Source organism: Chiloscyllium punctatum, chromosome 47 (genome assembly GCF_047496795.1).
Source record: "Chiloscyllium punctatum isolate Juve2018m chromosome 47, sChiPun1.3, whole genome shotgun sequence".
Lineage (NCBI taxonomy): Eukaryota > Metazoa > Chordata > Chondrichthyes > Orectolobiformes > Hemiscylliidae > Chiloscyllium > Chiloscyllium punctatum.
This window is the reverse complement of record NC_092785.1, coordinates 28,185,607-28,213,001: the sequence shown is the minus strand read 5'-3', so window position 1 is coordinate 28,213,001 and position 27,395 is coordinate 28,185,607. Positions and strand designations below refer to the sequence as shown.

Here is a 27,395-nt window from a genome sequence, read left to right as displayed (position 1 = left end):
CAGTGCCCACTCCCTCAGCACTGACCCTCCGACAGTGCCCCCTCCCTCAGCACTGACCCTCCGACAGTGCCCACTCCCTCAGCACTGACCCTCCGACAGTGCCCACTCCCTCAGCACTGACCCTCCGACAGTGCCCACTCCCTCAGCACTGACCCTCCGACAGTGCCCCCTCCCTCAGCACTGACCCTCTGACAGTGCCCACTCCCTCAGCACTGACCCTCCGACAGTGCCCTCAGCCTCAGCACTGACTCACCTCCTCAAACTTCCTGGCCTTGTATTTATCTGCTCCTTTGACAAAGTTTAACAGAATGAGGTCACACACCACAGCGCCCTGTAACAGACAGCACAGGGTCAGGGTCAGGGGTCAGGGACAGGGACAGGGACAGGGAGAGGGTCAGGGTCAGGGACAGGGACAGGGTCAGGGACAGGGTCAGGGACAGGGACAGGGACAGGGTCAGGGTCAGGGACAGGGACAGGGACAGGGACAGGGTCAGGGTCAGGGACAGGGACAGGGACAGGGTCAGGGTCAGGGACAGGGACAGGGACAGGGACAGGGTCAGGGACAGGGTCAGGGACAGGGACAGGGTCAGGGAGAGGGTCAGGGACAGGGACAGGGACAGGGACAGGGTCAGGGTCAGGGACAGGGACAGGGACAGGGTCAGGGTCAGGGACAGGGGACAGGGGACAGGGACAGGGACAGGGACAGGGAGAGGGTCAGGGACAGGGTCAGGGACAGGGACAGGGAGAGGGACAGGGACAGGGACAGGGACAGGGTCAGGGACAGGGACAGGGACAGGGTCAGGGTCAGGGTCAGGGACAGGGACAGGGACAGGGTCAGGGACAGGGACAGGGACAGGGACAGGGTCAGGGACAGGGACAGGGTCAGGGTCAGGGTCAGGGACAGGGTCAGGGAGAGGGTCAGGGACAGGGACAGGGTCAGGGACAGGGACAGGGACAGGGACAGGGAGAGGGTCAGGGACAGGGTCAGGGACAGGGACAGGGACAGGGACAGGGACAGGGACAGGGAGAGGGACAGGGTCAGGGTCAGGGACAGGGACAGGGTCAGGGTCAGGGTCAGGGACAGGGAGAGGGTCAGGGACAGGGACAGGGACAGGGTCAGGGACAGGGACAGGGACAGGGACAGGGACAGGGGACAGGGGACAGGGACAGGGACAGGGACAGGGACAGGGTCAGGGACAGGGACAGGGTCAGGGTCAGGGTCAGGGTCAGGGACAGGGACAGGGACAGGGTCAGGGACAGGGACAGGGACAGGGTCAGGGACAGGGACAGGGAGAGGGTCAGGGACAGGGTCAGGGACAGGGTCAGGGTCAGGGACAGGGACAGGGACAGGGTCAGGGACAGGGACAGGGACAGGGTCAGGGACAGGGACAGGGAGAGGGTCAGGGACAGGGACAGGGACAGGGTCAGGGACAGGGACAGGGACAGGGACAGGGACAGGGGACAGGGGACAGGGACAGGGACAGGGACAGGGTCAGGGACAGGGACAGGGACAGGGTCAGGGACAGGGACAGGGAGAGGGAGAGGGTCAGGGTCAGGGACAGGGGACAGGGGACAGGGACAGGGACAGGGACAGGGTCAGGGACAGGGACAGGGTCAGGGTCAGGGTCAGGGACAGGGACAGGGACAGGGACAGGGTCAGGGACAGGGACAGGGTCAGGGACAGGGTCAGGGTCAGGGACAGGGACAGGGACAGGGACAGGGTCAGGGTCAGGGTCAGGGAGAGGGAGAGGGTCAGGGACAGGGACAGGGTCAGGGTCAGGGTCAGGGTCAGGGACAGGGACAGGGACAGGGACAGGGGACAGGGGACAGGGACAGGGACAGGGACAGGGACAGGGTCAGGGTCAGGGACAGGGACAGGGACAGGGTCAGGGTCAGGGACAGGGACAGGGACAGGGTCAGGGACAGGGACAGGGACAGGGAGAGGGTCAGGGACAGGGACAGGGTCAGGGTCAGGGTCAGGGTCAGGGACAGGGACAGGGACAGGGTCAGGGACAGGGACAGGGACAGGGACAGGGACAGGGAGAGGGTCAGGGTCAGGGACAGGGACAGGGTCAGGGACAGGGTCAGGGACAGGGTCAGGGAGAGGGTCAGGGACAGGGACAGGGACAGGGACAGGGTCAGGGTCAGGGACAGGGACAGGGACAGGGTCAGGGTCAGGGACAGGGACAGGGACAGGGACAGGGACAGGGACAGGGACAGGGTCAGGGACAGGGTCAGGGTCAGGGACAGGGACAGGGTCAGGGACAGGGTCAGGGTCAGGGACAGGGACAGGGACAGGGACCGGGTCAGGGAGAGGGTCAGGGACAGGGACAGGGTCAGGGTCGGGGACAGGGACAGGGACAGGGACAGGGACAGGGACAGGGGACAGGGGACAGGGACAGGGACAGGGACAGGGACAGGGTCAGGGTCAGGGTCAGGGTCAGGGACAGGGACAGGGTCAGGGTCAGGGTCAGGGACAGGGACAGGGACAGGGACAGGGTCAGGGAGAGGGTCAGGGACAGGGTCAGGGACAGGGAGAGGGACAGGGACAGGGTCAGGGACAGGGACAGGGTCAGGGACAGGGACAGGGACAGGGTCAGGGTCAGGGACAGGGACAGGGACAGGGTCAGGGACAGGGACAGGGACAGGGACAGGGTCAGGGACAGGGACAGGGACAGGGACAGGGACAGGGTCAGGGACAGGGACAGGGTCAGGGACAGGGACAGGGAGAGGGACAGGGACAGGGTCAGGGACAGGGACAGGGTCAGGGAGAGGGACAGGGTCAGGGACAGGGTCAGGGAGAGGGTCAGGGACAGGGACAGGGTCAGGGACAGGGTCAGGGACAGGGTCAGGGAGAGGGTCAGGGACAGGGACAGGGTCAGGGACAGGGTCAGGGACAGGGTCAGGGACAGGGTCAGGGACAGGGTCAGGGTCAGGGTCAGGGACAGGGACAGGGACAGGGTCAGGGACAGGGACAGGGACAGGGACAGGGTCAGGGACAGGGACAGGGACAGGGACAGGGACAGGGTCAGGGACAGGGACAGGGTCAGGGTCAGGGACAGGGACAGGGTCAGGGACAGGGACAGGGTCAGGGTCAGGGTCAGGGACAGGGACAGGGTCAGGGTCAGGGACAGGGACAGGGAGAGGGTCAGGGACAGGGTCAGGGACAGGGACAGGGACAGGGACAGGGACAGGGTCAGGGACAGGGTCAGGGTCAGGGTCAGGGACAGGGACAGGGTCAGGGTCAGGGACAGGGACAGGGACAGGGTCAGGGACAGGGACAGGGACAGGGTCAGGGTCAGGGAGAGGGTCAGGGACAGGGACAGGGACAGGGTCAGGGTCAGGGACAGGGACAGGGACAGGGACAGGGACAGGGTCAGGGAGAGGGGACAGGGTCAGGGACAGGGACAGGGACAGGGACAGGGTCAGGGACAGGGACAGGGACAGGGACAGGGTCAGGGTCAGGGTCAGGGACAGGGTCAGGGTCAGGGACAGGGTCAGGGTCAGGGTCAGGGACAGGGACAGGGACAGGGACAGGGACAGGGTCAGGGAGAGGGGACAGGGTCAGGGACAGGGACAGGGACAGGGTCAGGGTCAGGGTCAGGGTCAGGGTCAGGGACAGGGTCAGGGTCAGGGACAGGGACAGGGACAGGGTCAGGGACAGGGTCAGGGACAGGGAGAGGGTCAGGGACAGGGACAGGGACAGGGTCAGGGACAGGGACAGGGTCAGGGACAGGGTCAGGGAGAGGGTCAGGGACAGGGACAGGGTCAGGGACAGGGTCAGGGACAGGGTCAGGGAGAGGGTCAGGGACAGGGACAGGGACAGGGACAGGGACAGGGACAGGGACAGGGTCAGGGTCAGGGAAAGGGTCAGGGAGAGGGTCAGGGACAGGGACAGGGTCAGGGTCAGGGAGAGGGTCAGGGAGAGCGTCAGGGACAGGGAGAGGGTCAGGGACAGGGACAGGGACAGGGTCAGGGACAGGGACAGGGTCAGGGACAGGGTCAGGGAGAGGGTCAGGGACAGGGACAGGGTCAGGGACAGGGTCAGGGACAGGGTCAGGGAGAGGGTCAGGGACAGGGACAGGGACAGGGACAGGGACAGGGACAGGGACAGGGTCAGGGTCAGGGAAAGGGTCAGGGAGAGGGTCAGGGACAGGGACAGGGTCAGGGTCAGGGAGAGGGTCAGGGAGAGCGTCAGGGACAGGGAGAATCACCGTCCGATACAGGGAGAGGGACAGGGACAGGGACGCCCCCACACACACAGACACAGACACAGACACACCCCCCTCACACACACACCCTCACACAGACACACCCTCACACACACACACCCTCACATACACACACACCCTCTCACACACACACACACCCTCACACACACACACCCTCACACACACACACACACCCTCTCACACACACACCCCCTCTCACACAGACACACCCTCACACAGACACACCCTCACACAGACACACCCTCACACACACACACCCTCTCACACACACACACACCCTCTCACACACACACCCTCTCTCTCACACACACACACCCTCTCACACACACACACACCCTCTCACACACACACCCCCTCTCACACAGACACACCCTCACACAGACACACCCTCACACACACACACCCTCTCACACACACACACACCCTCTCACACACACCCACCCTCTCACACAGACACCCTCACACAGACACACCCTCACACAGACACACCCTCACACACACACACCCTCTCACACACACACACACCCTCTCACACACACACCCCTCTCCCACACACACACACCCTCTCACACACACACACACCCTCTCATACACACACTCCCTCTCTCTCACACACACACACCCTCTCATACACACACACCCTCTCATACACACACACCCTCTCATACACACACACACCCTCTCACACACACACCCTCTCACACACACACACCCTCTCACACACACACACCCTCTCACACACACACCCCTCTCACACACACACACACCCCTCTCCCACACACACACACCCTCTCTCACACACACCCCTCTCACACACACACCCCTCTCCCACACACACACCCCTCTCCCACACACACACACCCTCTCTCACACACACCCCTCTCACACACACACACACCCCTTTCACACACACACACACCCCTCTCCCACACACACACCCCTCTCCCACACACACACACCCTCTCTCACACACACACACACCCTCTCACACACACACACCCTCTCATACACACACACCCTCTCCCACACACACACCTCCCTCTCTCACACACACACACACACCCCTCTCCCACACACACACACCCTCTCACACATACACACACACACCCTCTCACACACACACACACACACCCTCTCACACACACACCCTCGCACACACACACACACCCCTCTCCCACACACACACACCCTCTCTCTCACACACACACACCCTCTCTCACACACACACACACCCTCTCACACACACACACACACCCTCTCATACACACACACACCCTCTCATACACACACACACCCTCTCCCACACACACACACCCTCTCATACACACACACCCTCTCATACACACCCTCTCTCCCACACACACACACCCTCTCTCAAACACACACACACACCCTCTCACACACACACACCCTCTCACACACACACACACCCTCTCACACCCTCTCACACTCTCTCCCACACACACACCCTCTCTCCCACACACACACACCCCCTCTCACACACACACACACCCTCTCTCAAACACACACACACACCCTCTCACACCCTCTCACCCTCTCTCAAACACACACACACCCTCTCTCAAACACACACACACACCCTCTCACACCCTCTCACCCTCTCTCAAACACACACACACCCTCTCTCAAACACACACACACACCCTCTCACACCCTCTCACCCTCTCTCAAACACACACACACCCTCTCTCAAACACACCCTCTCTCAAACACACACACACACCCTCTCACACCCTCTCACCCTCTCTCAAACACACACACACCCTCTCTCAAACACACACACACACCCTCTCACACCCTCTCACCCCCTCTCACACACAGACACACCCTCACACACACACACCCTCTCACACACACCCCCTCTCACACACACCCCCTCTCACACAGACACACCCTCACACAGACACACCCTCACACAGACACACCCTCACACACACACCCTCACACACACACACACCCTCGCACACACACACACACCCCTCTCCCACACACACACACCCTCTCCCAAACACACACACCCTCTCTCTCACACACACACACCCTCTCTCACACACACACACACACACCCTCTCATACACACACACACCCTCTCACACACACACCCTCGCACACACACACACACCCTCTCACACACACACACCCTCTCATACACACACACACACCCTCTCACACACACCCTCGCACACACACACACACCCTCTCACACACACACACCCTCTCACACACACCCCCTCTCACACACACCCCCTCTCACACAGACACACCCTCACACAGACACACCCTCACACAGACACACCCTCACACACACACCCTCACACACACACACACCCTCTCACACACACACACCCTCTCACACACACCCCCTCTCACACACACACCCTCTCACACACACACACCCTCTCATACACACACACACCCTCTCATACACACACACACCCTCTCTCACACACACACACACCCTCTCACACACACACACACCCTCTCACACACACACACCCTCTCATACACACACACCCTCTCACACACACTCACACGCTCACACACACACACTCGCGCACACACACCCTCACACAGACACACCCTCACACACACACCCTCACACACACACACACCCTCTCATACACACACACCCTCTCACACACACACACCCTCTCACACACACACCCTCTCACACACACACACCCTCTCACACACACACACCCTCTCATACACACACACACCCTCTCATACACACACACCCTCTCACACACACACACCCTCTCACACACACACCCTCTCACACACACACACCCTCTCACACACACACACCCTCTCATACACACACACACCCTCTCATACACACACACACCCTCTCTCACACACACACACCCTCTCTCACACACACACACACCCTCTCTCACACACACACACACCCTCTCACACACACACACACCCTCTCATACACACACACCCTCTCACACACACTCACACTCACACACACACACTCGCGCGCACACACACGCACACACACAGTCACACACACACACCCTCACACAGACACACCCTCACACACACACCCTCGCACACACACACACCCTCTCATACACACACACACCCTCTCTCACTCACACACACCCTCTCTCACACACACACACACACCCTCTCACACACACACACACCCTCTCATACACACACACCCTCTCATACACACACACCCTCTCACGCACACACACCCTCTCACGCACACACACCCTCTCACACACACACACCCTCTCATACACACACACACCCTCTCTCACACACACACACACCCTCTCACACACACACACCCTCTCATACACACACACCCTCTCATACACACACACACACACCCTCTCATACACACACACACACCCTCTCTCACACACACACACACCCTCTCACACATACACACACCCTCACACACACACACCCTCTCTCACACACACACACACCCTCTCTCACACACACACACCCTCTCATACACACACACCCTCTCACACACACTCACACACACACACACACACTCGTGCACACACACACACGCACAGTCACACACACTCTCACACACGCACACCCTCTCACACACACACACCCTCTCTCACACACACACACCCTCTCTCACACACACACCCTCTCACACACACTCACACACACACGCACACACACAGTCACACACACTCTCTCACACGCACACACCCTCACACACCCCCACCCCCTGCTCTCCCCCTCCCCAGGGAGAGTCCCCTGTGATGTGGGTGTGGATGAGGCAGTGCCCGAGGGACGGTGTGACCCAGCTGGTACTCACCAGGCCGATGGAGGTGAAGGCAGCCACCATATTAATCACCGTCGGAATGATGTCAAACTTGGCAGCCTGGGAAAGACATACACATTTCAGGGCTGGCCCACAGCTGGCAGAGGGTGGTACTGGTGGTGGGGGTGGGGGTGGGGGAGGGTGGTGTCTCAGGCTGGAGGCCTGTGACCAGTGGAGGGCCACAAGGATCGGTGCTGGGTCCTCTACCTTTCGTCATTTATATAATTGATTTGGATGCGAGCATAAGAGGTACAGTTAGTAAGTTTGCAGATGACACCAAAATTGGAGGCGTCGTGGACAGTGAAGAGGGTTACCTCAAATTACAACAGGATCTGGACCAGATGGGCCAATGGGCTGAGAAGTGGCAGATGGAGTTTAATTCAGATAAATGTGAGGTGCTGCATTTTGGGAAAGCAAATCTTAGCAGGACTTGTACACTTAATGGTAAGGTCCTAGGGAGTGTTGCTGAACAAAGAGACCTTGGAGTGCAGGTTCATAGCTCCTTGAAAGTGGAGTCACAGGTCGATAGGATAGTGAAGGCAGCGTTTGGTATGCTTTCCTTTATTGGTCATAGTATTGAGTACAGGAGTTGGGAGGGTCATGTTGTGGCTGTACAGGACATTGGTTAGGCCACTGTTGGAATATTGCGTGCAATTCTGGTCTCCTTCCTATCGGAAAGATGTTGTGAAACTTGAAAGGGTTCAGAAAAGATTTACAAGGATGTTGCCAGGGTTGGAGGATCTGAGCTACAGGGAGAGGCTGAACAGGCTGGGGCTGTTTTCCCTGGAGTGTCGGAGGCTGAGGGGTGACCTTATAGAGGTTTATAAAATTATGAGGGGCATGGATAGGGTAAATAGACAAAGTCATTTCCCCCTGGGGTGGGGGAGTCCAGAACTAGAGGGGCATAGGTTTAGGGTGAGAGGGGAAAGATATAAAAGAGACCCAAGGGGCAACTTTTTCACACAGAGTGTGATGCGTGTATGGAATGAGCTGCCAGAGGATGTGGATCAAGAAGGGGATTAGAGACAATCCTGGTAATTATAGACCAGTGAGTCTCACTTCAGTTGTTGGTAAAGTGTTGGAAAAGGTTATAAGAGATAGGATTTATAATCATCTTGAGAGGAATAATTTGATTAGGGGTAGTCAGCACAGTTTTGTGAAGGGTATGTCGTGCCTCACAAACCTTATTGAGTTCTTTGAGAAGGTGACCAAACAGGTAGATGAGGGTAAACCGGTTGATGTGGTGTATATGGATTTCAGCAAGGCGTTCGATAAGGTTCCCCACAGTAGGCTATTGTACAAAACACGGAGGAATGGGATTGTGGGAGACATAACAGTTTGGATCAGTAATTGGTTTGCTGAAAGAAGGCAGAGGGTGGTGGTTGATGGGAAATGTTCATCCTGGAGTCCAGTTCCCAGTGGTGTACCACAAGGGTCAGTGTTGGGTCCACTGCTGTTCGTCATTTTTATAAATGACCTGGATGAGGGCGTAGAAGGATGGGTTAGTAAATTTGCAGACGACACTAAGGTCAGTGGAGTTGTGGATAGTGACGAAGGATGTTGTAGGTTACAGAGAGACATAGATAAGCTGCAGAGCTGGGCTGAGAGGTGGCAAATGGAGTTTAATGTGGACAAGTGTGAGGTTGGGAGTAATCGAAATGCAAAGTACTGGGCTAATGGTAAGATTCTTGGTAGTGTAGATGAGCAGAGAGATCTCGGTGTCCATGTACACAGATCCCTGAAAGTTACCACCCAGGTTGACAGGGTTGTTAAGAATGCATATGGTGTGTTAGTTTTTATTAATAGAGGCATTGAGTTCCAGAACCATGAGGTTATGCTGCAGCTGTACAAAACTCTGGTGCGGCCGCACTTGGAGTATTGTGTACAGTTCTGGTCACCACATTATAAGAAGGATGTGGAAGCTTTGGAAAGGGTTCAGAGGAGATTTACCGGGATGTTGTCTGGTTTGGGAGGGAAGGTCTTACGAGGAAAGGCTGAGGGACTTGAGGCTATTCTCGTTAGAGAGAAGAAGGTTGAGAGGTGACTTAATAGAGACATATAAGATAATCAGAGGGTTAGATAGGGTGGACAGGGAGAGCCTTTTTCCAAGTATGGGGACGGTGAGCACAAGGGGGCATAGCTTTAAATTGAGGGGTGATAGAGATAGGACAGATGGCAGAGGGAGTTTCCTTACTCAGAGAGTAGTCGGGGGTGGAACGCTCTGACTGTAACTGTAGTAGAATCACCAAGTTTAAGGACATTCACATGGTCATTGGGTAAACATATGGATGGGAATGGGATAGTGTGGGTTAGATGGGCATCAGATCAGCTTCACAGGTCAGCCCAACATCGAGGGGCCGAAGGGCCTGGACTCTGCTGGAATGTTCCATAGGGTGGAGGCTGGGACTACGACAACATGGTTTCCATCATCTGCAGTCATTGTTTTTACCTACGACAACGTTGTCAAGGATCGGGAAGGTTTTGTGAACAAGAACAGGGGTATGGGCCGGGTGCTGACAAATTAATTACAGGATTAATTTCGGAATCGGGGTCAGTATGGACTAGTCGGACTGAAGGGTCTGATTCCGTGCTGTAAATCTCCATGACTCAATTTCAACTTGGATAGAGAGAGGGGCAGGGACAGAGAGAGAGAGAGACCACTCAGCCCCTCACGAGCTGATGATAGGCCAGTTTGGTGCGACAGACAACACGACCAAATGGGAGAGTGAGGAGTCACGAAGCACGGACTTCCATGGGGAGTTAGGGATGTACCGGGATGGTCCCCGATGGGGGAGATTGGGAATTACCCTGCCCAGTCCCGGTGATGTACAGGGATGGTCCCCCACTGGGGGAGATTGGGAATTACCCTGCCCAGTCCCGGTGATGTACAGGGATGGTCCCCGATGGGGGAGATTGGGAATTACCCTGCCCAGTCCCGGTGATGTACAGGGATGATCCCCAACTGGGGAGATTGGGAATTACCCTGCCCAGTCCCGGTGATGTACAGGGATGGTCCCCCACTGGGGAGATTGGGAATTACCCTGCCCAGTCCCGGTGATGTACAGGGATGGTCCCCGATCGGGGAGATTGGGAATTACCTTGCCCAGTCCCCGGTGATGTACAGGGATGGTCCCCGATTGGGGAGATTGGGAATTACCCTGCCCGGTCCCGGTGATGTACCGGGATGGACCCCCACTGGGGGAGATTGGGAATTACCCTGCCCAGTCCCGGTGATGTACAGGGATGGTCCCCGATCGGGGAGATTGGGAATTACCCTGCCCGGTCCCGGTGATGTACCGGGATGGACCCCCACTGGGGGAGATTGGGAATTACCCTGCCCAGTCCCGGTGATGTACAGGGATGGTCCCCGATCGGGGAGATTGGGAATTACCCTGCCCAGTCCCGGTGATGTACAGGGATGGTCCCCCACTGGGGATATTGGGAATTACCCTGCCCAGTCCCGGTGATGTACAGGGATGGTCCCCCACTGGGGAGATTGGGAATTACCCTGCCCAGTCCCGGTGATGTACAGGGATGGTCCCCCACTGGGGATATTGGGAATTACCCTGCCCAGTCCCGGTGATGTACAGGGATGGTCCCCGATCGGGGAGATTGGGAATTACCCTGCCCAGTCCCGGTGATGTACAGGGATGGTCCCCGATTGGGGAGATCGGGAATTACCCTGCCCAGTCCCGGTGATGTACAGGGATGGTCCCCCACTGGGGGAGATTGGGAATTACCCTGCCCAGTCCCGGTGATGTACCGGGATGGTCCCCCACTGGGGAGATTGGGAATTACCCTGCCCACTCCCGGTGATGTACAGGGATGGTCCCCCACTGGGGAGATTGGGAATTACCCTGCCCAGTCCCGGTGATGTACAGGGATGGCACCGATGGGGGAGATTGGGAATTACCCTGCCCAGTCCCGGTGATGTACAGGGATGGTCCCCCACTGGGGAGATTGGGAATTACCCTGCCCAGTCCCGGTGATGTACAGGGATGATCCCCCACTGGGGAGATTGGGAATTACCCTGCCCAGTCCCGGTGATGTACCGGGATGGTCCCCGATCGATGAGATTGGGAATTACCCTGCCCAGTCCCGGTGATGTACAGGGATGGTCACCCACTGGGGGAGATTGGGAATTACCCTGCCCGATCCCGGTGATGTACCGGGATGGTCCCCGATCGGGGAGATTGGGAATTACCCTGCCCAGTCCCGGTGATGTACAGGGATGGTGTCCGATCGGGGAGATTGGGAATTACCCTGCCCAGTCCCGGTGATGTACAGGGATGGCCTCCCACTGGGGAGATTGGGAATTACCCTGCCCAGTCCCGGTGATGTACAGGGATGGTCTCCAATCGGGGAGATTGGGAATTACCCTGCCCAGTCCCGGTGATGTACAGGGATGGTCCCCGATTGGGGAGATTGGGAATTACCCTGCCGAGTCCCGGTGATGTACAGGGATGGTCCCCCACTGGGGAGATTGGGAATTACCCTGCCCAGTCCCGGTGATGTACAGGGATGGTCCCCCACTGGGGAGATTGGGAATTACCCTGCCCAGTCCCGGTGATGTACAGGGATGGTCACCGATCGGGGAGATTGGGAATTACCCTGCCCAGTCCCGGTGATGTACAGGGATGGTCCCCGATCGTTGAGATTGGGAATTACCCTGCCCAGTCCCGGTGATGTACAGGGATGGTCCCCGATTGGGGAGATTGGGAATTACCCTGCCCGGTCCCGGTGATGTACAGGGATGGTCCCCGATCGGGGAGATTGGGAATTACCCTGCCCAGTCCCGGTGATGTACAGGGATGGTCCCCCACTGGGGGAGATTGGGAATTACCCTGCCCAGTCCCGGTGATGTACCGGGATGGTCCCCGATCGATGAGATTGGGAATTACCCTGCCCAGTCCCGGTGATGTACAGGGATGGTCCCCCACTGGGGGAGATTGGGAATTACCCTGCCCAGTCCCGGTGATGTACCGGGATGGTCCCCGATCGGGGAGATTGGGAATTACCCTGCCCAGTCCCGGTGATGTACAGGGATGGTCCCCCACTGGGGGAGATTGGGAATTACCCTGCCCAGTCCCGGTGATGTACAGAGATGGTCCCCCACTGGGGAGATTGGGAATTACCCTGCCCAGTCCCGGTGATGTACAGGGATTGTCCCCGATCGGGGAGATTGGGAATTACCCTGCCCAGTCCCGGTGATGTACAGGGATGGTCCCCGATCGGGGAGATTGGGAATTACCCTGCCCAGTCCCGGTGATGTACAGAGATGGTCCCCCACTGGGGAGATTGGGAATTACCCTGCCCAGTCCCGGTGATGTACAGGGATGGTCCCCGATCGGGGAGATTGGGAATTACCCTGCCCAGTCCCGGTGATGTACAGGGCTGGTCCCCAATTGGGGAGATTGGGAATTACCCTGCCCAGTCCCGGTGATGTACAGGGATTGTCCCCGATCGGGGAGATTGGGAATTACCCTGCCCAGTCCCGGTGATGTACAGGGATGGTCCCCGATTGGGGAGATTGGGAATTACCCTGCCCAGTCCCGGTGATGTACAGGGATGGTCCCCGATAGGGGAGATTGGGAATTACCCTGCCCAGTCCCGGTGATGTACAGGGATGGTCTCCCACTGGGGAGATTGGGAATTACCCTGCCCAGTCCCGGTGATGTACAGGGATGGTCCCCCACTGGGGGAGATTGGGAATTACCCTGCCCAGTCCCGGTGATGTACCGGGATGGTCCCCGATCGATGAGATTGGGAATTACCCTGCCCAGTCCCGGTGATGTACAGGGATGGTCCCCGATCGATGAGATTGGGAATTACCCTGCCCAGTCCCGGTGATGTACAGGGATGGTCCCCGATCTGGGAGATTCGGAATTACCCTGCCCAGTCCCGGTGATGTACAGGGATGATCCCCGATCTGGGAGATTGGGAATTACCCTGCCCCGTTCCGGTGATGTACCGGGATGGTCCCCCACTGGGGAGATTGGGAATTACCCTGCCCAGTCCCGGTGATGTACAGGGATGGTCCCCGATCTGGGAGATTGGGAATTACCCTGCCCAGTCCCGGTGATGTACAGGGATGGTCCCCCACTGGGGAGATTGGGAATTACCCTGCCCAGTCCCGGTGATGTACCGGGATGGTCCCCGATCGATGAGATTGGGAATTACCCTGCCCAGTCCCGGTGATGTACCGGGATGGTCCCCGATCGATGAGATTGGGAATTACCCTGCCCAGTCCCGGTGATGTACAGGGATGGTCCCCCACTGGGGGAGATTGGGAATTACCCTGCCCAGTCCCGGTGATGTACCGGGATGGTCCCCGATCGGGGAGATTGGGAATTACCCTGCCCAGTCCCGGTGATGTACAGGGATGGTGTCCGATCGGGGAGATTGGGAATTACCCTGCCCAGTCCCGGTGATGTACAGGGATGGTCCCCCACTGGGGAGATTGGGAATTACCCTGCCCAGTCCCGGTGATGTACAGGGATGGTCCCCGATCAGGGGAGTTTGGGAATTACCCTGCCCAGTCCCGGTGATGTACAGGGACGGTCCCCGATGGGGGAGATTGGGAATTACTCTGCCCAGTCCCGGTGATGTACAGGGATGTTCCCCCACTGGGGAGATTGGGAATTACCCTGCCCAGTCCCGGTGATGTACAGGGATGGTCCCCCACTGGGGAGATTGGGAATTACCCTGCCCAGTCCCGGTGATGTACAGGGATGGTCCCCGATCGGGGAGATTGGGAATTACCCTGCCCAGTCCCGGTGATGTACAGGGATGGTCCCCCACTGGGGAGATTGGGAATTACCCTGCCCAGTCCCGGTGATGTACAGGGATGGTCCGCGATCGTTGAGATTGGGAATTAACCTGCCCAGTCCCGGTGATGTACAGGGATGGTCCCCGATCGGGGAGATTGGGAATTACCCTGCCCAGTCCCGGTGATGTACAGGGATGGTCCCCGATAGGGGAGATTGGGAATTACCCTGCCCAGTCCCGGTGATGTACAGGGATGGTCCCCCACTGGGGAGATTGGGAATTACCCTGCCCAGTCCCGGTGATGTACAGGGATGGTCCCCCACTGGGGAGATTGGGAATTACCCTGCCCAGTCCCGGTGATGTACAGGGATGGTCCCCGATTGGGGAGATTGGGAATTACCCTGCCCGGTCCCGGTGATGTACCGGGATGGACCCCCACTGGGGGAGATTGGGAATTACCCTGCCCAGTCCCGGTGATGTACCGGGATGGACCCCCACTGGGGGAGATTGGGAATTACCCTGCCCAGTCCCGGTGATGTACAGGGATGGTCCCCCACTGGGGAGATTGGGAATTACCCTGCCCAGTCCCGGTGATGTACAGGGATGGTCCCCCACTGGGGAGATTGGGAATTACCCTGCCCAGTCCCGGTGATGTACAGGGATGGCACCGATGGGGGAGATTGGGAATTACCCTGCCCAGTCCCGGTGATGTACCGGGATGGTCCCCGATCGATGAGATTGGGAATTACCCTGCCCAGTCCCGGTGATGTACCGGGATGGTCCCCGATCGATGAGATTGGGAATTACCCTGCCCAGTCCCGGTGATGTACAGGGATGGTCCCCCACTGGGGAGATTGGGAATTACCCTGCCCAGTCCCGGTGATGTACAGGGATGGCACCGATGGGGGAGATTGGGAATTACCCTGCCCAGTCCCGGTGATGTACAGGGATGGTCCCCCACTGGGGAGATTGGGAATTACCCTGCCCAGTCCCGGTGATGTACAGGGATGATCCCCCACTGGGGAGATTGGGAATTACCCTGCCCAGTCCCGGTGATGTACCGGGATGGTCCCCGATCGATGAGATTGGGAATTACCCTGCCCAGTCCCGGTGATGTACAGGGATGGTCACCCACTGGGGGAGATTGGGAATTACCCTGCCCGATCCCGGTGATGTACCGGGATGGTCCCCGATCGGGGAGATTGGGAATTACCCTGCCCAGTCCCGGTGATGTACAGGGATGGTGTCCGATCGGGGAGATTGGGAATTACCCTGCCCAGTCCCGGTGATGTACAGGGATGGCCTCCCACTGGGGAGATTGGGAATTACCCTGCCCAGTCCCGGTGATGTACAGGGATGGTCTCCCACTGGGGAGATTGGGAATTACCCTGCCCAGTCCCGGTGATGTACAGGGATGGTCCCCGATTGGGGAGATTGGGAATTACCCTGCCGAGTCCCGGTGATGTACAGGGATGGTCCCCCACTGGGGAGATTGGGAATTACCCTGCCCAGTCCCGGTGATGTACAGGGATGGTCCCCCACTGGGGAGATTGGGAATTACCCTGCCCAGTCCCGGTGATGTACAGGGATGGTCACCGATCGGGGAGATTGGGAATTACCCTGCCCAGTCCCGGTGATGTACAGGGATGGTCCCCGATCGTTGAGATTGGGAATTACCCTGCCCAGTCCCGGTGATGTACAGGGATGGTCCCCGATTGGGGAGATTGGGAATTACCCTGCCCGGTCCCGGTGATGTACAGGGATGGTCCCCGATCGGGGAGATTGGGAATTACCCTGCCCAGTCCCGGTGATGTACAGGGATGGTCCCCCACTGGGGGAGATTGGGAATTACCCTGCCCAGTCCCGGTGATGTACCGGGATGGTCCCCGATCGATGAGATTGGGAATTACCCTGCCCAGTCCCGGTGATGTACAGGGATGGTCCCCCACTGGGGGAGATTGGGAATTACCCTGCCCAGTCCCGGTGATGTACCGGGATGGTCCCCGATCGGGGAGATTGGGAATTACCCTGCCCAGTCCCGGTGATGTACAGGGATGGTCCCCCACTGGGGGAGATTGGGAATTACCCTGCCCAGTCCCGGTGATGTACAGAGATGGTCCCCCACTGGGGAGATTGGGAATTACCCTGCCCAGTCCCGGTGATGTACAGGGATTGTCCCCGATCGGGGAGATTGGGAATTACCCTGCCCAGTCCCGGTGATGTACAGGGATGGTCCCCGATCGGGGAGATTGGGAATTACCCTGCCCAGTCCCGGTGATGTACAGAGATGGTCCCCCACTGGGGAGATTGGGAATTACCCTGCCCAGTCCCGGTGATGTACAGGGATGGTCCCCGATCGGGGAGATTGGGAATTACCCTGCCCAGTCCCGGTGATGTACAGGGCTGGTCCCCAATTGGGGAGATTGGGAATTACCCTGCCCAGTCCCGGTGATGTACAGGGATTGTCCCCGATCGGGGAGATTGGGAATTACCCTGCCCAGTCCCGGTGATGTACAGGGATGGTCCCCGATTGGGGAGATTGGGAATTACCCTGCCCAGTCCCGGTGATGTACAGGGATGGTCCCCGATAGGGGAGATTGGGAATTACCCTGCCCAGTCCCGGTGATGTACAGGGATGGTCTCCCACTGGGGAGATTGGGAATTACCCTGCCCAGTCCCGGTGATGTACAGGGATGGTCCCCCACTGGGGGAGATTGGGAATTACCCTGCCCAGTCCCGGTGATGTACCGGGATGGTCCCCGATCGATGAGATTGGGAATTACCCTGCCCAGTCCCGGTGATGTACAGGGATGGTCCCCGATCGATGAGATTGGGAATTACCCTGCCCAGTCCCGGTGATGTACAGGGATGGTCCCCGATCTGGGAGATTCGGAATTACCCTGCCCAGTCCCGGTGATGTACAGGGATGATCCCCGATCTGGGAGATTGGGAATTACCCTGCCCCGTTCCGGTGATGTACCGGGATGGTCCCCCACTGGGGAGATTGGGAATTACCCTGCCCAGTCCCGGTGATGTACAGGGATGGTCCCCGATCTGGGAGATTGGGAATTACCCTGCCCAGTCCCGGTGATGTACAGGGATGGTCCCCCACTGGGGAGATTGGGAATTACCCTGCCCAGTCCCGGTGATGTACCGGGATGGTCCCCGATCGATGAGATTGGGAATTACCCTGCCCAGTCCCGGTGATGTACCGGGATGGTCCCCGATCGATGAGATTGGGAATTACCCTGCCCAGTCCCGGTGATGTACAGGGATGGTCCCCCACTGGGGGAGATTGGGAATTACCCTGCCCAGTCCCGGTGATGTACCGGGATGGTCCCCGATCGGGGAGATTGGGAATTACCCTGCCCAGTCCCGGTGATGTACAGGGATGGTGTCCGATCGGGGAGATTGGGAATTACCCTGCCCAGTCCCGGTGATGTACAGGGATGGTCCCCCACTGGGGAGATTGGGAATTACCCTGCCCAGTCCCGGTGATGTACAGGGATGGTCCCCGATCAGGGGAGTTTGGGAATTACCCTGCCCAGTCCCGGTGATGTACAGGGACGGTCCCCGATGGGGGAGATTGGGAATTACTCTGCCCAGTCCCGGTGATGTACAGGGATGTTCCCCCACTGGGGAGATTGGGAATTACCCTGCCCAGTCCCGGTGATGTACAGGGATGGTCCCCCACTGGGGAGATTGGGAATTACCCTGCCCAGTCCCGGTGATGTACAGGGATGGTCCCCGATCGGGGAGATTGGGAATTACCCTGCCCAGTCCCGGTGATGTACAGGGATGGTCCCCCACTGGGGAGATTGGGAATTACCCTGCCCAGTCCCGGTGATGTACAGGGATGGTCCGCGATCGTTGAGATTGGGAATTAACCTGCCCAGTCCCGGTGATGTACAGGGATGGTCCCCGATCGGGGAGATTGGGAATTACCCTGCCCAGTCCCGGTGATGTACAGGGATGGTCCCCGATAGGGGAGATTGGGAATTACCCTGCCCAGTCCCGGTGATGTACAGGGATGGTCCCCCACTGGGGAGATTGGGAATTACCCTGCCCAGTCCCGGTGATGTACAGGGATGGTCCCCCACTGGGGAGATTGGGAATTACCCTGCCCAGTCCCGGTGATGTACAGGGATGGTCCCCGATTGGGGAGATTGGGAATTACCCTGCCCGGTCCCGGTGATGTACCGGGATGGACCCCCACTGGGGGAGATTGGGAATTACCCTGCCCAGTCCCGGTGATGTACAGGGATGGTCCCCCACTGGGGAGATTGGGAATTACCCTGCCCAGTCCCGGTGATGTACAGGGATGGTCCCCCACTGGGGAGATTGGGAATTACCCTGCCCAGTCCCGGTGATGTACAGGGATGGTCCCCCACTGGGGAGATTGGGAATTACCCTGCCCAGTCCCGGTGATGTACAGGGATGGTCCCCCACTGGGGAGTTTGGGAATTACCCTGCCCAGTCCCGGTGATGTACAGGGATGGTCCCCGATAGGGGAGATTGGGAATTACCCTGCCCAGTCCCGGTGATGTACAGGGATGGTCCCCGATCGGGGAGATTGGGAATTACCCTGCCCAGTCCCGGTGATGTACAGGGATTGTCCCCAATCGGGGAGATTGGGAATTACCCTGCCCAGTCCCGGTGATGTACAGGGACGGTCCCCGATGGGGGAGATTGGGAATTACCCTGCCCAGTCCCGGTGATGTACAGGGATGGTCCCCCACTGGGGAGATTGGGAATTACCCTGCCCAGTCCCGGTGATGTACCGGGATGGTCCCCCACTGGGGAGATTGGGAATTACCCTGCCCAGTCCCGGTGATGTTCAGGGATGGTCCCCCACTGGGGAGATTGGGAATTACCCTGCCCAGTCCCGGTGATGTACAGGGATGGTCCCCCACTGGGGAGATTGGGAATTACCCTGCCCAGTCCCGGTGATGTACAGGGATGGTTCCTGATTGGGGAGATTGGGAATTACCCTGCCCAGTCCCGGTGATGTACAGGGATGGTCCCCGATCGGGGAGATTGGGAATTACCCTGCCCAGTCCCGGTGATGTACAGGGATGGTCCCCCACTGGGGAGTTTGGGAATTACCCTGCCCAGTCCCGATGATGTACAGGGATGGTCCCCAATGGGGGAGATTGGGAATTACCTGGCCAGTGACCATGATGTCAATGCGAATTCCGTATGCCTTCAGTAGCGTCCGATAATCTGTCCCATTGGGGTCTCGGTAGAACCGAGCATATCTGTGGAAATACAAAGATGATTGGATGAGGGAGTTTTGTGAAAATCTGTAGCTCAGGTTGAGAATCTGGAGGTCGGTTTGCTCGCTGAGCTGGAAGGCTCATTGTCAGACGTTTCGTCCCCGTACTGGGTGACATCCTCAGTGAGCCTCCCGATGACGCTCTCCTGATAATTCCTGCTCTCTATTTATTGGTTTGGGGTTCCTCGGGTTGGCGATGTCATTTCCTGTGGTGAGCTCACTTCCTGTTCCTTTTTCTCAGGGGGTGGTCGATGGGCTCTATCTCGATGTGTTTGTTGATAGAGTTCCGGTTGGGATGCCATGCCTCGAAGAATTCCCGGGTGTGTCTCGGTTTGTCTTGTCCGAGGATGGGTGTGTTGCCCCAGTCTAAGGGCTGTCGTTCCTCATCTGTTTGTGTCAGTGAGAGAGGGTCGTGTCTTTTTGTGTTGAGTTGATGTTCATGTGTCCTGGGGGTTAGTTTCCTGCCGGTGAGTCCAATGTAGTGTCTGTTACAGCTCTTGCACAGTATTTTGTCAATGATATTAGTTTTGCTGGTTGTCTGTATGGGACCTTTCACGTCCATGTGCTGGTGTTTTAGTGTGTTGGTGGGTTTGTGGGCTACCAAGATGCCAAGGGGTCTGAGTAGTCTGGCAGTCATTTCTGAGATGTCTTTGACGTAGGGGAGAGTGGCTAGGGTTTCTGGATGTGTTTTATCTGTTGGTATGGGTTTGTTGCTGAGAAATCGGAGGACTGTGTTCATTGGGGACCTGTTCTTCTTGAATACATTGTGCAGGTGATTTTCCTCTGCTCTGTCTGGTTCCTCTGTGCTGCAGGGTGTAGTGGTTCATTGGTATAATGTTCTGACGCAGCTTCGTGTGTCGATGATTGCTTCTGTCGTTCAATATTTGGTCCGTGTGTATGTTGGACTGGGACAACACACCCATCCTGGGACAAGCCAACCAGAGACACACTCGGGAATTCCTCGAGGCATGGCATCCCAACCGGAACTCTATCAACAAACACATCGGGATAGAGCCCATCTACCACCCACTGAGAAAAAGGAACAGGAAGTGAGCTCACCACAGGAAATGGCATCACCACAGGAAATGACATCACCAAGCCAAAGAAACCCAAACCTATAAATAGAGAGCAGGAATTATCACCAGTGCTTCACCCAGAGGCCCACTGAAGATGTTACCCAGTACAGTGACGAAACGTCTGGAAATCAGCCTTCCAGCTCAGTGAACAAGACCTACCTCCATGATTGGATGAGCTGGAGTGGATCACTGAGGCGTCGCCACCAGTCCCGGGATTTGGGGGTCATCCTCCCAAAACATCTTGGTCAAATCCCGTCTGCTCGGCTCGGAGCGGATCCCTGCCCAGCGCAATCGTGCGCTGAGTAACCCAACTCCCTCCAACCTCTGACAGACTCGGAGAGGTCCAAAGGCCCTTCAGCCCATTGGGGTCCGTTCTAGCCTCAAACATCTACCTGAGTATTCTCTGAACCCATCCCCCAGCACTCGGCCCAGACTCTTGGCTTCACAAGTTCAATGTGACGCAGGTTCCTACCCTCTCTCACCCTCCCAGGCAGAGGGTTCCAGACTCCTCACCCCCCCCCACTGGGTGAGAAATATTTCCTCACCTTCCCTCCCGCTAACCCTCCTGCCCCTTCCTTTCCATCCCTGTCCCCCGGGTTGCGATCGAGCGGACATTAAGATTGCTTTCCCTTTGATGGAGAGATCAGTGCCCCTCAGAACATTCTCCGTCTCCATCAGGTCCACCCTCCCCCTCCCCAGATTGCTCCAAGGGAAACAATCCCATCTCTCCCCATCAGTGAAACGTTCCAACCCCCCCCCCACAGTAACATCCTGGTGGATCTCCCTCTGTCTCCCCCTCCTCCTCCCAGCACTGTCCCAGTCCTCCTGGGACATGGATTCAGAACCACACACAGGACCCCAGCTGGGATCTGACCAAGGTTTGACCCAGGTCCTGTATCACCTCCCTGCTCTACAACTCCATACCTCAACCAATAAAGGCAGGGGGACATAGATAAGCTGCAGAGCTGGGCTGAGAGGTGACAAATGGAGTTTAATGTGGACAAGTGTGAGGTGATTCACTTTGGTCGGAGTAATCGGAATGCAAAGTACTGGGCTAATGGTAAGATTCTTGGTAGTGTAGATGAGCAGAGAGATCTCGGTGTCCAGGTACACAGATCCCTGAAAGTTACCACCCAGGTTGACAGGGTTGTTAAGAAGGTACACAGTGTTTTAGCTTTTATTAATAGAGGGATCGAGTTCCAGAACCATGAGGTTATGCTGCAGCTGTACAAAACTCTGGTGCGGCCGCACTTGGAGTATTGTGTACAGTTCTGGTCACCACATTATAAGAAGGATGTGGAAGCTTTGGAAAGGGTGCAGAGGAGATTTACCGGGATGTTGCCTGGTTTGGGAGGGAAGGTCTTACGAGGAAAGGCTGAGGGACTTGAGGCTGTTCTCGTTAGAGAGAAGAAGGTTGAGAGGTGACTTAATAGAGACATATAAGATAATCAGAGGGTTAGATAGGGTGGACAGGGAGAGCCTTTTTCCAAGTATGGGGACGGTGAGCACGAGGGGACAGAGCTTTAAATGGAGGGGTGATAGAGATAGGACAGATGGCAGAGGGAGTTTCCTTACTCAGAGAGTAGTAAGGGTATGGAATGCTTTGCCTGCATCGGTAGTAGATTCGCCAACTTTAAGTGCATTTAAGTCGTCATTGGACAAGCATATGGACGTACATGGAATAGTGTAGGTGGGATGGGCTCCAGATTGGTATGACAGGTCGGCACAACATCGAGGGGCCGAAGGGCCTGTACTGAGCTGGAATGTTCTCTGTTCTATGTGTCCCACCTTCAGGGAGTGCTGGCCATTTCCACCAAGGTCCCTCTGATACTCCCAGCTCCCCAGGGTTACACTCTCCATCCTGTCCGTCCTGCCCCAAATCCATCTCCTCACCTTTATCCAGATCAATTCCCCCCCCCCCGGTCCGATCAGTAATCGCAGGCTAACCCTCCTCACCCGTTACCGTCTGACCCACATCACCTGCACATCCACCAATATCATTGATCGTATCCCGATGCGGTCTCCTCTACATTGGGGAGACTGGACGCCTCCTAGCAGAGCGCTTTAGGGAACATCCCCGGGACACCCGCACCAATCAACGACACCGCCCCGTGGCCCAACATTTCAACTCCCCCTCCCACTCTGCCGAGAACATGGAGGTCCTGGGCCTTGCCCACCCCCCCACCGACGCTCAGTAACAGCAGTGTGTACCATCCCGGGATAAAACAGCCCCTCCCCCCCCACCCGGATTGACCCCACGCCCACAAACATCCCCTCACTACCCCCCCACCGACCCTCAGTAGCAGCAGTGTTGTACCTGCTACAAGATGCCCTGCAGGATCTCACCGAAGACCCTCAGGCAGCACCTTCCAAACCCACGGCCCCTTCCACCCAGAAGGACAAGGGGCAGCAGATACATGGGAACACACCCACCCCCACCCCCCTGCAAGTTCCCCTCCGAGCCCCTCACTCGGAAATCTCTCTCCGTTCCTTCTTGGGTCAGAATCCTGGAATTCCCTCCCTCAGGGACACTGTGGGTCTACCCTACAGCACGTGGTTCAGGAAGGCAGCTCACCCCCACCCTCTCGGGGGTGAGGTGGGGAGTATTTGTCGATAGCAAAGGGTGAGTGTGAGTGTGAGTGTGAGTGTGAAAGTGTGTGTGTGAGAGTGTGTGTGTCCCGTGTACACACCTGAAGTTGTATCCCTGGGAAACGTTGTTGCTCTGGGAGACACGATCCAAACGCAGGAAGCTGTAACGTGGGACACACCTCTCGGCAGATCGATCCAGGTTACATTTCCACTCAATCCGGATCCCAATAACCCCACCCTGGGGAGAGAGAGGAGATAGTCACACTCACACTCACACACTCACACACACTCACACACTCACACACTCACTCACACTCAAACACACACACTCACACACTCTCACACACACACACGCTCACACACACTCACACTCTCACACTCTCACACTCACACTCACACTCACTCACACACCCACACACTCTCACACACTCTCACACTCACACTCACACACACGCTCACACACACTCACACTCTCACACTCACACACACAGACACTCACACTCACACACTCTCACACACTCTCACACTCACACTCACACACTCAATCACACACACACACACACTCACACACTCACACACTCACACACACGCTCACACACACTCACACTCTCACACTCACACTCACACACTCACACATTCACACACTCACACACTCACACACTCACACACTCACACACTCACACACACACTCACACACTCACACACACACACTCACACTCTCACATGCTCACACACACTCACACACACACTCACACACTCACACACTCACTCACACTCACTCAGACACACACACACTCTCACTCACACACTCACACACTCACACACACGCTCACACACACTCACACTCACACACTCACACACACTCTCACTCACACACTCACACACACACACGCTCACACACACACGCTCACACACACTCACACTCTCACACTCTCACACTCACACACTCACACACTCACACACACTCACACTCACACACTCAATCACACACACACACACCCACACACCCCCACACACGCGCACACTCACACACACACGCACCCACACACTCAAACGCACACACACACTCACTCACACACTCAAACACACACTCACACACACTCACACACACACACTCTCACACTCACACTCACACTCACACACTCAATCACACACTCACACACACACACATCCACACACACGCACGCACACACACACTCACACCCACACACTCAATCACACACACCCCCACACACGCACACTCTCACACACACACACGCACCCACACTCAAACGCACACACACACACTCACTCACACACACTCACACACACACACTCACACGCACACACTCTCACACTCTCACACACACACTCACACACACACTCACACACACATTCACACACACACACTCAAACACACACCCTCTCACACACACCCTCACACACACACTCACACACACACCCTCTCTCACACACCCTCACACACACACCCTCACACACACACCCTCACACACACTCTCTCACACACTCTCACACACGCAGACACACTCACACACACCCTCTCACACTCATCCTCTCACACACACACACCCTCACACACACCCTCACACACACTTACACACACAGTCACACACACACACACCCTCACACCCTCACACACTCACACTCACACACAGCTTTTGTAAAACGTTAACCTGAGAATGTCACTTTACAAAGCCGGATTTGTGATTTGCACATGGACAGAGTGAAACTCTCCCGGTCATTCGAACAGATGAGAGACTCAACAGACAATCGGGATCTATTTCAGCCTCTAATTGCAGTTACATCACACCAAACTTTTGTGATAAATTCTGCGTCTTACAATCTTATTCCCCACAACCACCCAACCAAGTAGCGTCGATCCAAAAGCTAGTGCTTCCAAATAAACCTTCACATAAAACTTCCAAATGTTGTGTGATTTTTAACTTAGTGCACCCCAGTCCAACACTAGCATCTCCAAATCATAACTGTGCACTGCACGTGTCTCTCTCTCTCTCACACAAGCTGCCTCTCCAGTGACTAAGGCATCCTCCCCGAGTGTGGCCATGGTGAATTCACCGGCTTCCCTCCAGCTGACGGAGATATCTACGGTGTACAGACATGGTCCCAGGCTCACTCTGACACCTCCCACTTTACCTTCCGAGTAAGTGTGTGGAAATCCTGAGAAGCGAAACGCACAATGTCACGCAAACGGAAGATGGGGCAGAAGAGATCTGTCTCCGGGTGGTAGGAACAGGACCGCATGTAATCTTTGGTGATATTGGGGAGCATGTTCCCCCTGGGAAGGGGAGAGAGAGAGAGGAAATAAGGGTTAGAGAGCTGTTCCAGGAGGGCCAAGGTACAACAGAGACAGACTGAAACACTCAGATACTGGGGACTCTCAAACCCCTGGCAAATCAAGTTAAAATCCTCTCATTCGTTAATAAGTGTCAGGGAAGGGATTTGCGCTCCATGCTTACTCAGGTTAGAATGGCTCACTCATACCCAATAAACAGAGACAGTAAACACAGGACCTGGGAATGAATGATGCAAGAGAAAGAAGCATCCTCCTCAGGTATGGTCCCCCAGTGAGAGTCAGCACCTTCAGGATCTGGATCACAGTGAGAGACAGCCCCTTCCGGAACTGTATCCCAGTGTGAGTCAGCCCCTTCAGGAACTGTATCCCAGAGAGTGAGCACCTTCAGGAACTGTATCCCAGTGAGAATCAGCCCCTTCAGGAACTGTATCCCAGTGATAATCAGCACCATCAGGAACTGTATCCCAGTGAGAGACAGCCCCTTCAGTAACTGTATCCCAGTGAGAGTCAGTCCCTTCAGGAACTGTATCCCAGAGAGTGAGCACCTTCAGGAACTGTATCCCAGAGAGTCAGCCCCTTCGGGAACTGTATCCCAGTGATAATCAGCACCATCAGGAACTGTATCCCAGTGAGAGACAGCCCCTTCAGTAACTGTATCCCAGTGAGAGTCAGTCCCTTCAGGAACTGTATCCCAGTGAGAGTCAGCACTTTCAGGAACTCTATCCCAGTGAGAGTCAGCACTTTCAGGAACTGTATCCCAGTGAGAGACCGCACCTTCAGGAACTGTATCCCAGTGAGAGTCAGCCCCTTCAGGAACTGTATCCCAGTGAGAGTCAGCACTTTCAGGAACTCTATCCCAGTGAGAGTCAGCACTTTCAGGAACTGTATCCCAGTGAGAGACCGCACCTTCAGGAACTGTACCCCAGTGAGAGTCAGCCCCTTCAGGAACTGTATCCCAGTGAGAGTCAGCACTTTCAGGAACTCTATCCCAGTGAGAGTCAGCACTTTCAGGAACTGTATCCCAGTGAGAGTCAGCACTTTCAGGAACTCTATCCCAGTGAGAGTCAGCACCTTCAGGAACTGTATCCCAGTGAGAGTCAGCACTTTCAGGAACAGGAACTGTATCCCAGTGAGAGTCAGCCCCTTCAGGAACTGTATCCCAGTGAGAGACCGCCCCTTCAGGAACTGTATCCCAGTGAGAGTCAGCCCCTTCAGGAACTGTATCCCAGTGAGAGACCGCCCCTTCAGGAACTGTATCCCAGTGAGAGTCAGCACCTTCAGGAACTGTATCCCAGTGAGAGTCAGCCCC

The 27,395-nt window shown here is 56.8% G+C and overlaps 1 protein-coding gene across 1 annotated transcript in view; it reads right to left on the bottom strand.

Moving 5' to 3' along the window:
• Positions 1-238: 238 nt before the first annotated feature.
• p2rx3b (purinergic receptor P2X, ligand-gated ion channel, 3b) overlaps positions 239-27,395 on the bottom strand; it is a 76,799-nt gene continuing 49,642 nt past the window's right edge. Inside the window, exons 7-11 of the mRNA XM_072564743.1 lie at positions 25,927-26,068; positions 23,874-24,010; positions 19,997-20,090; positions 8,059-8,124; positions 239-331 (exon numbers count right to left, since the gene is read on the bottom strand). Coding sequence (XP_072420844.1) covers positions 239-331; positions 8,059-8,124; positions 19,997-20,090; positions 23,874-24,010; positions 25,927-26,068 — 532 coding nt within the window. The remainder of the gene's footprint in view (positions 332-8,058; positions 8,125-19,996; positions 20,091-23,873; positions 24,011-25,926; positions 26,069-27,395) is intronic.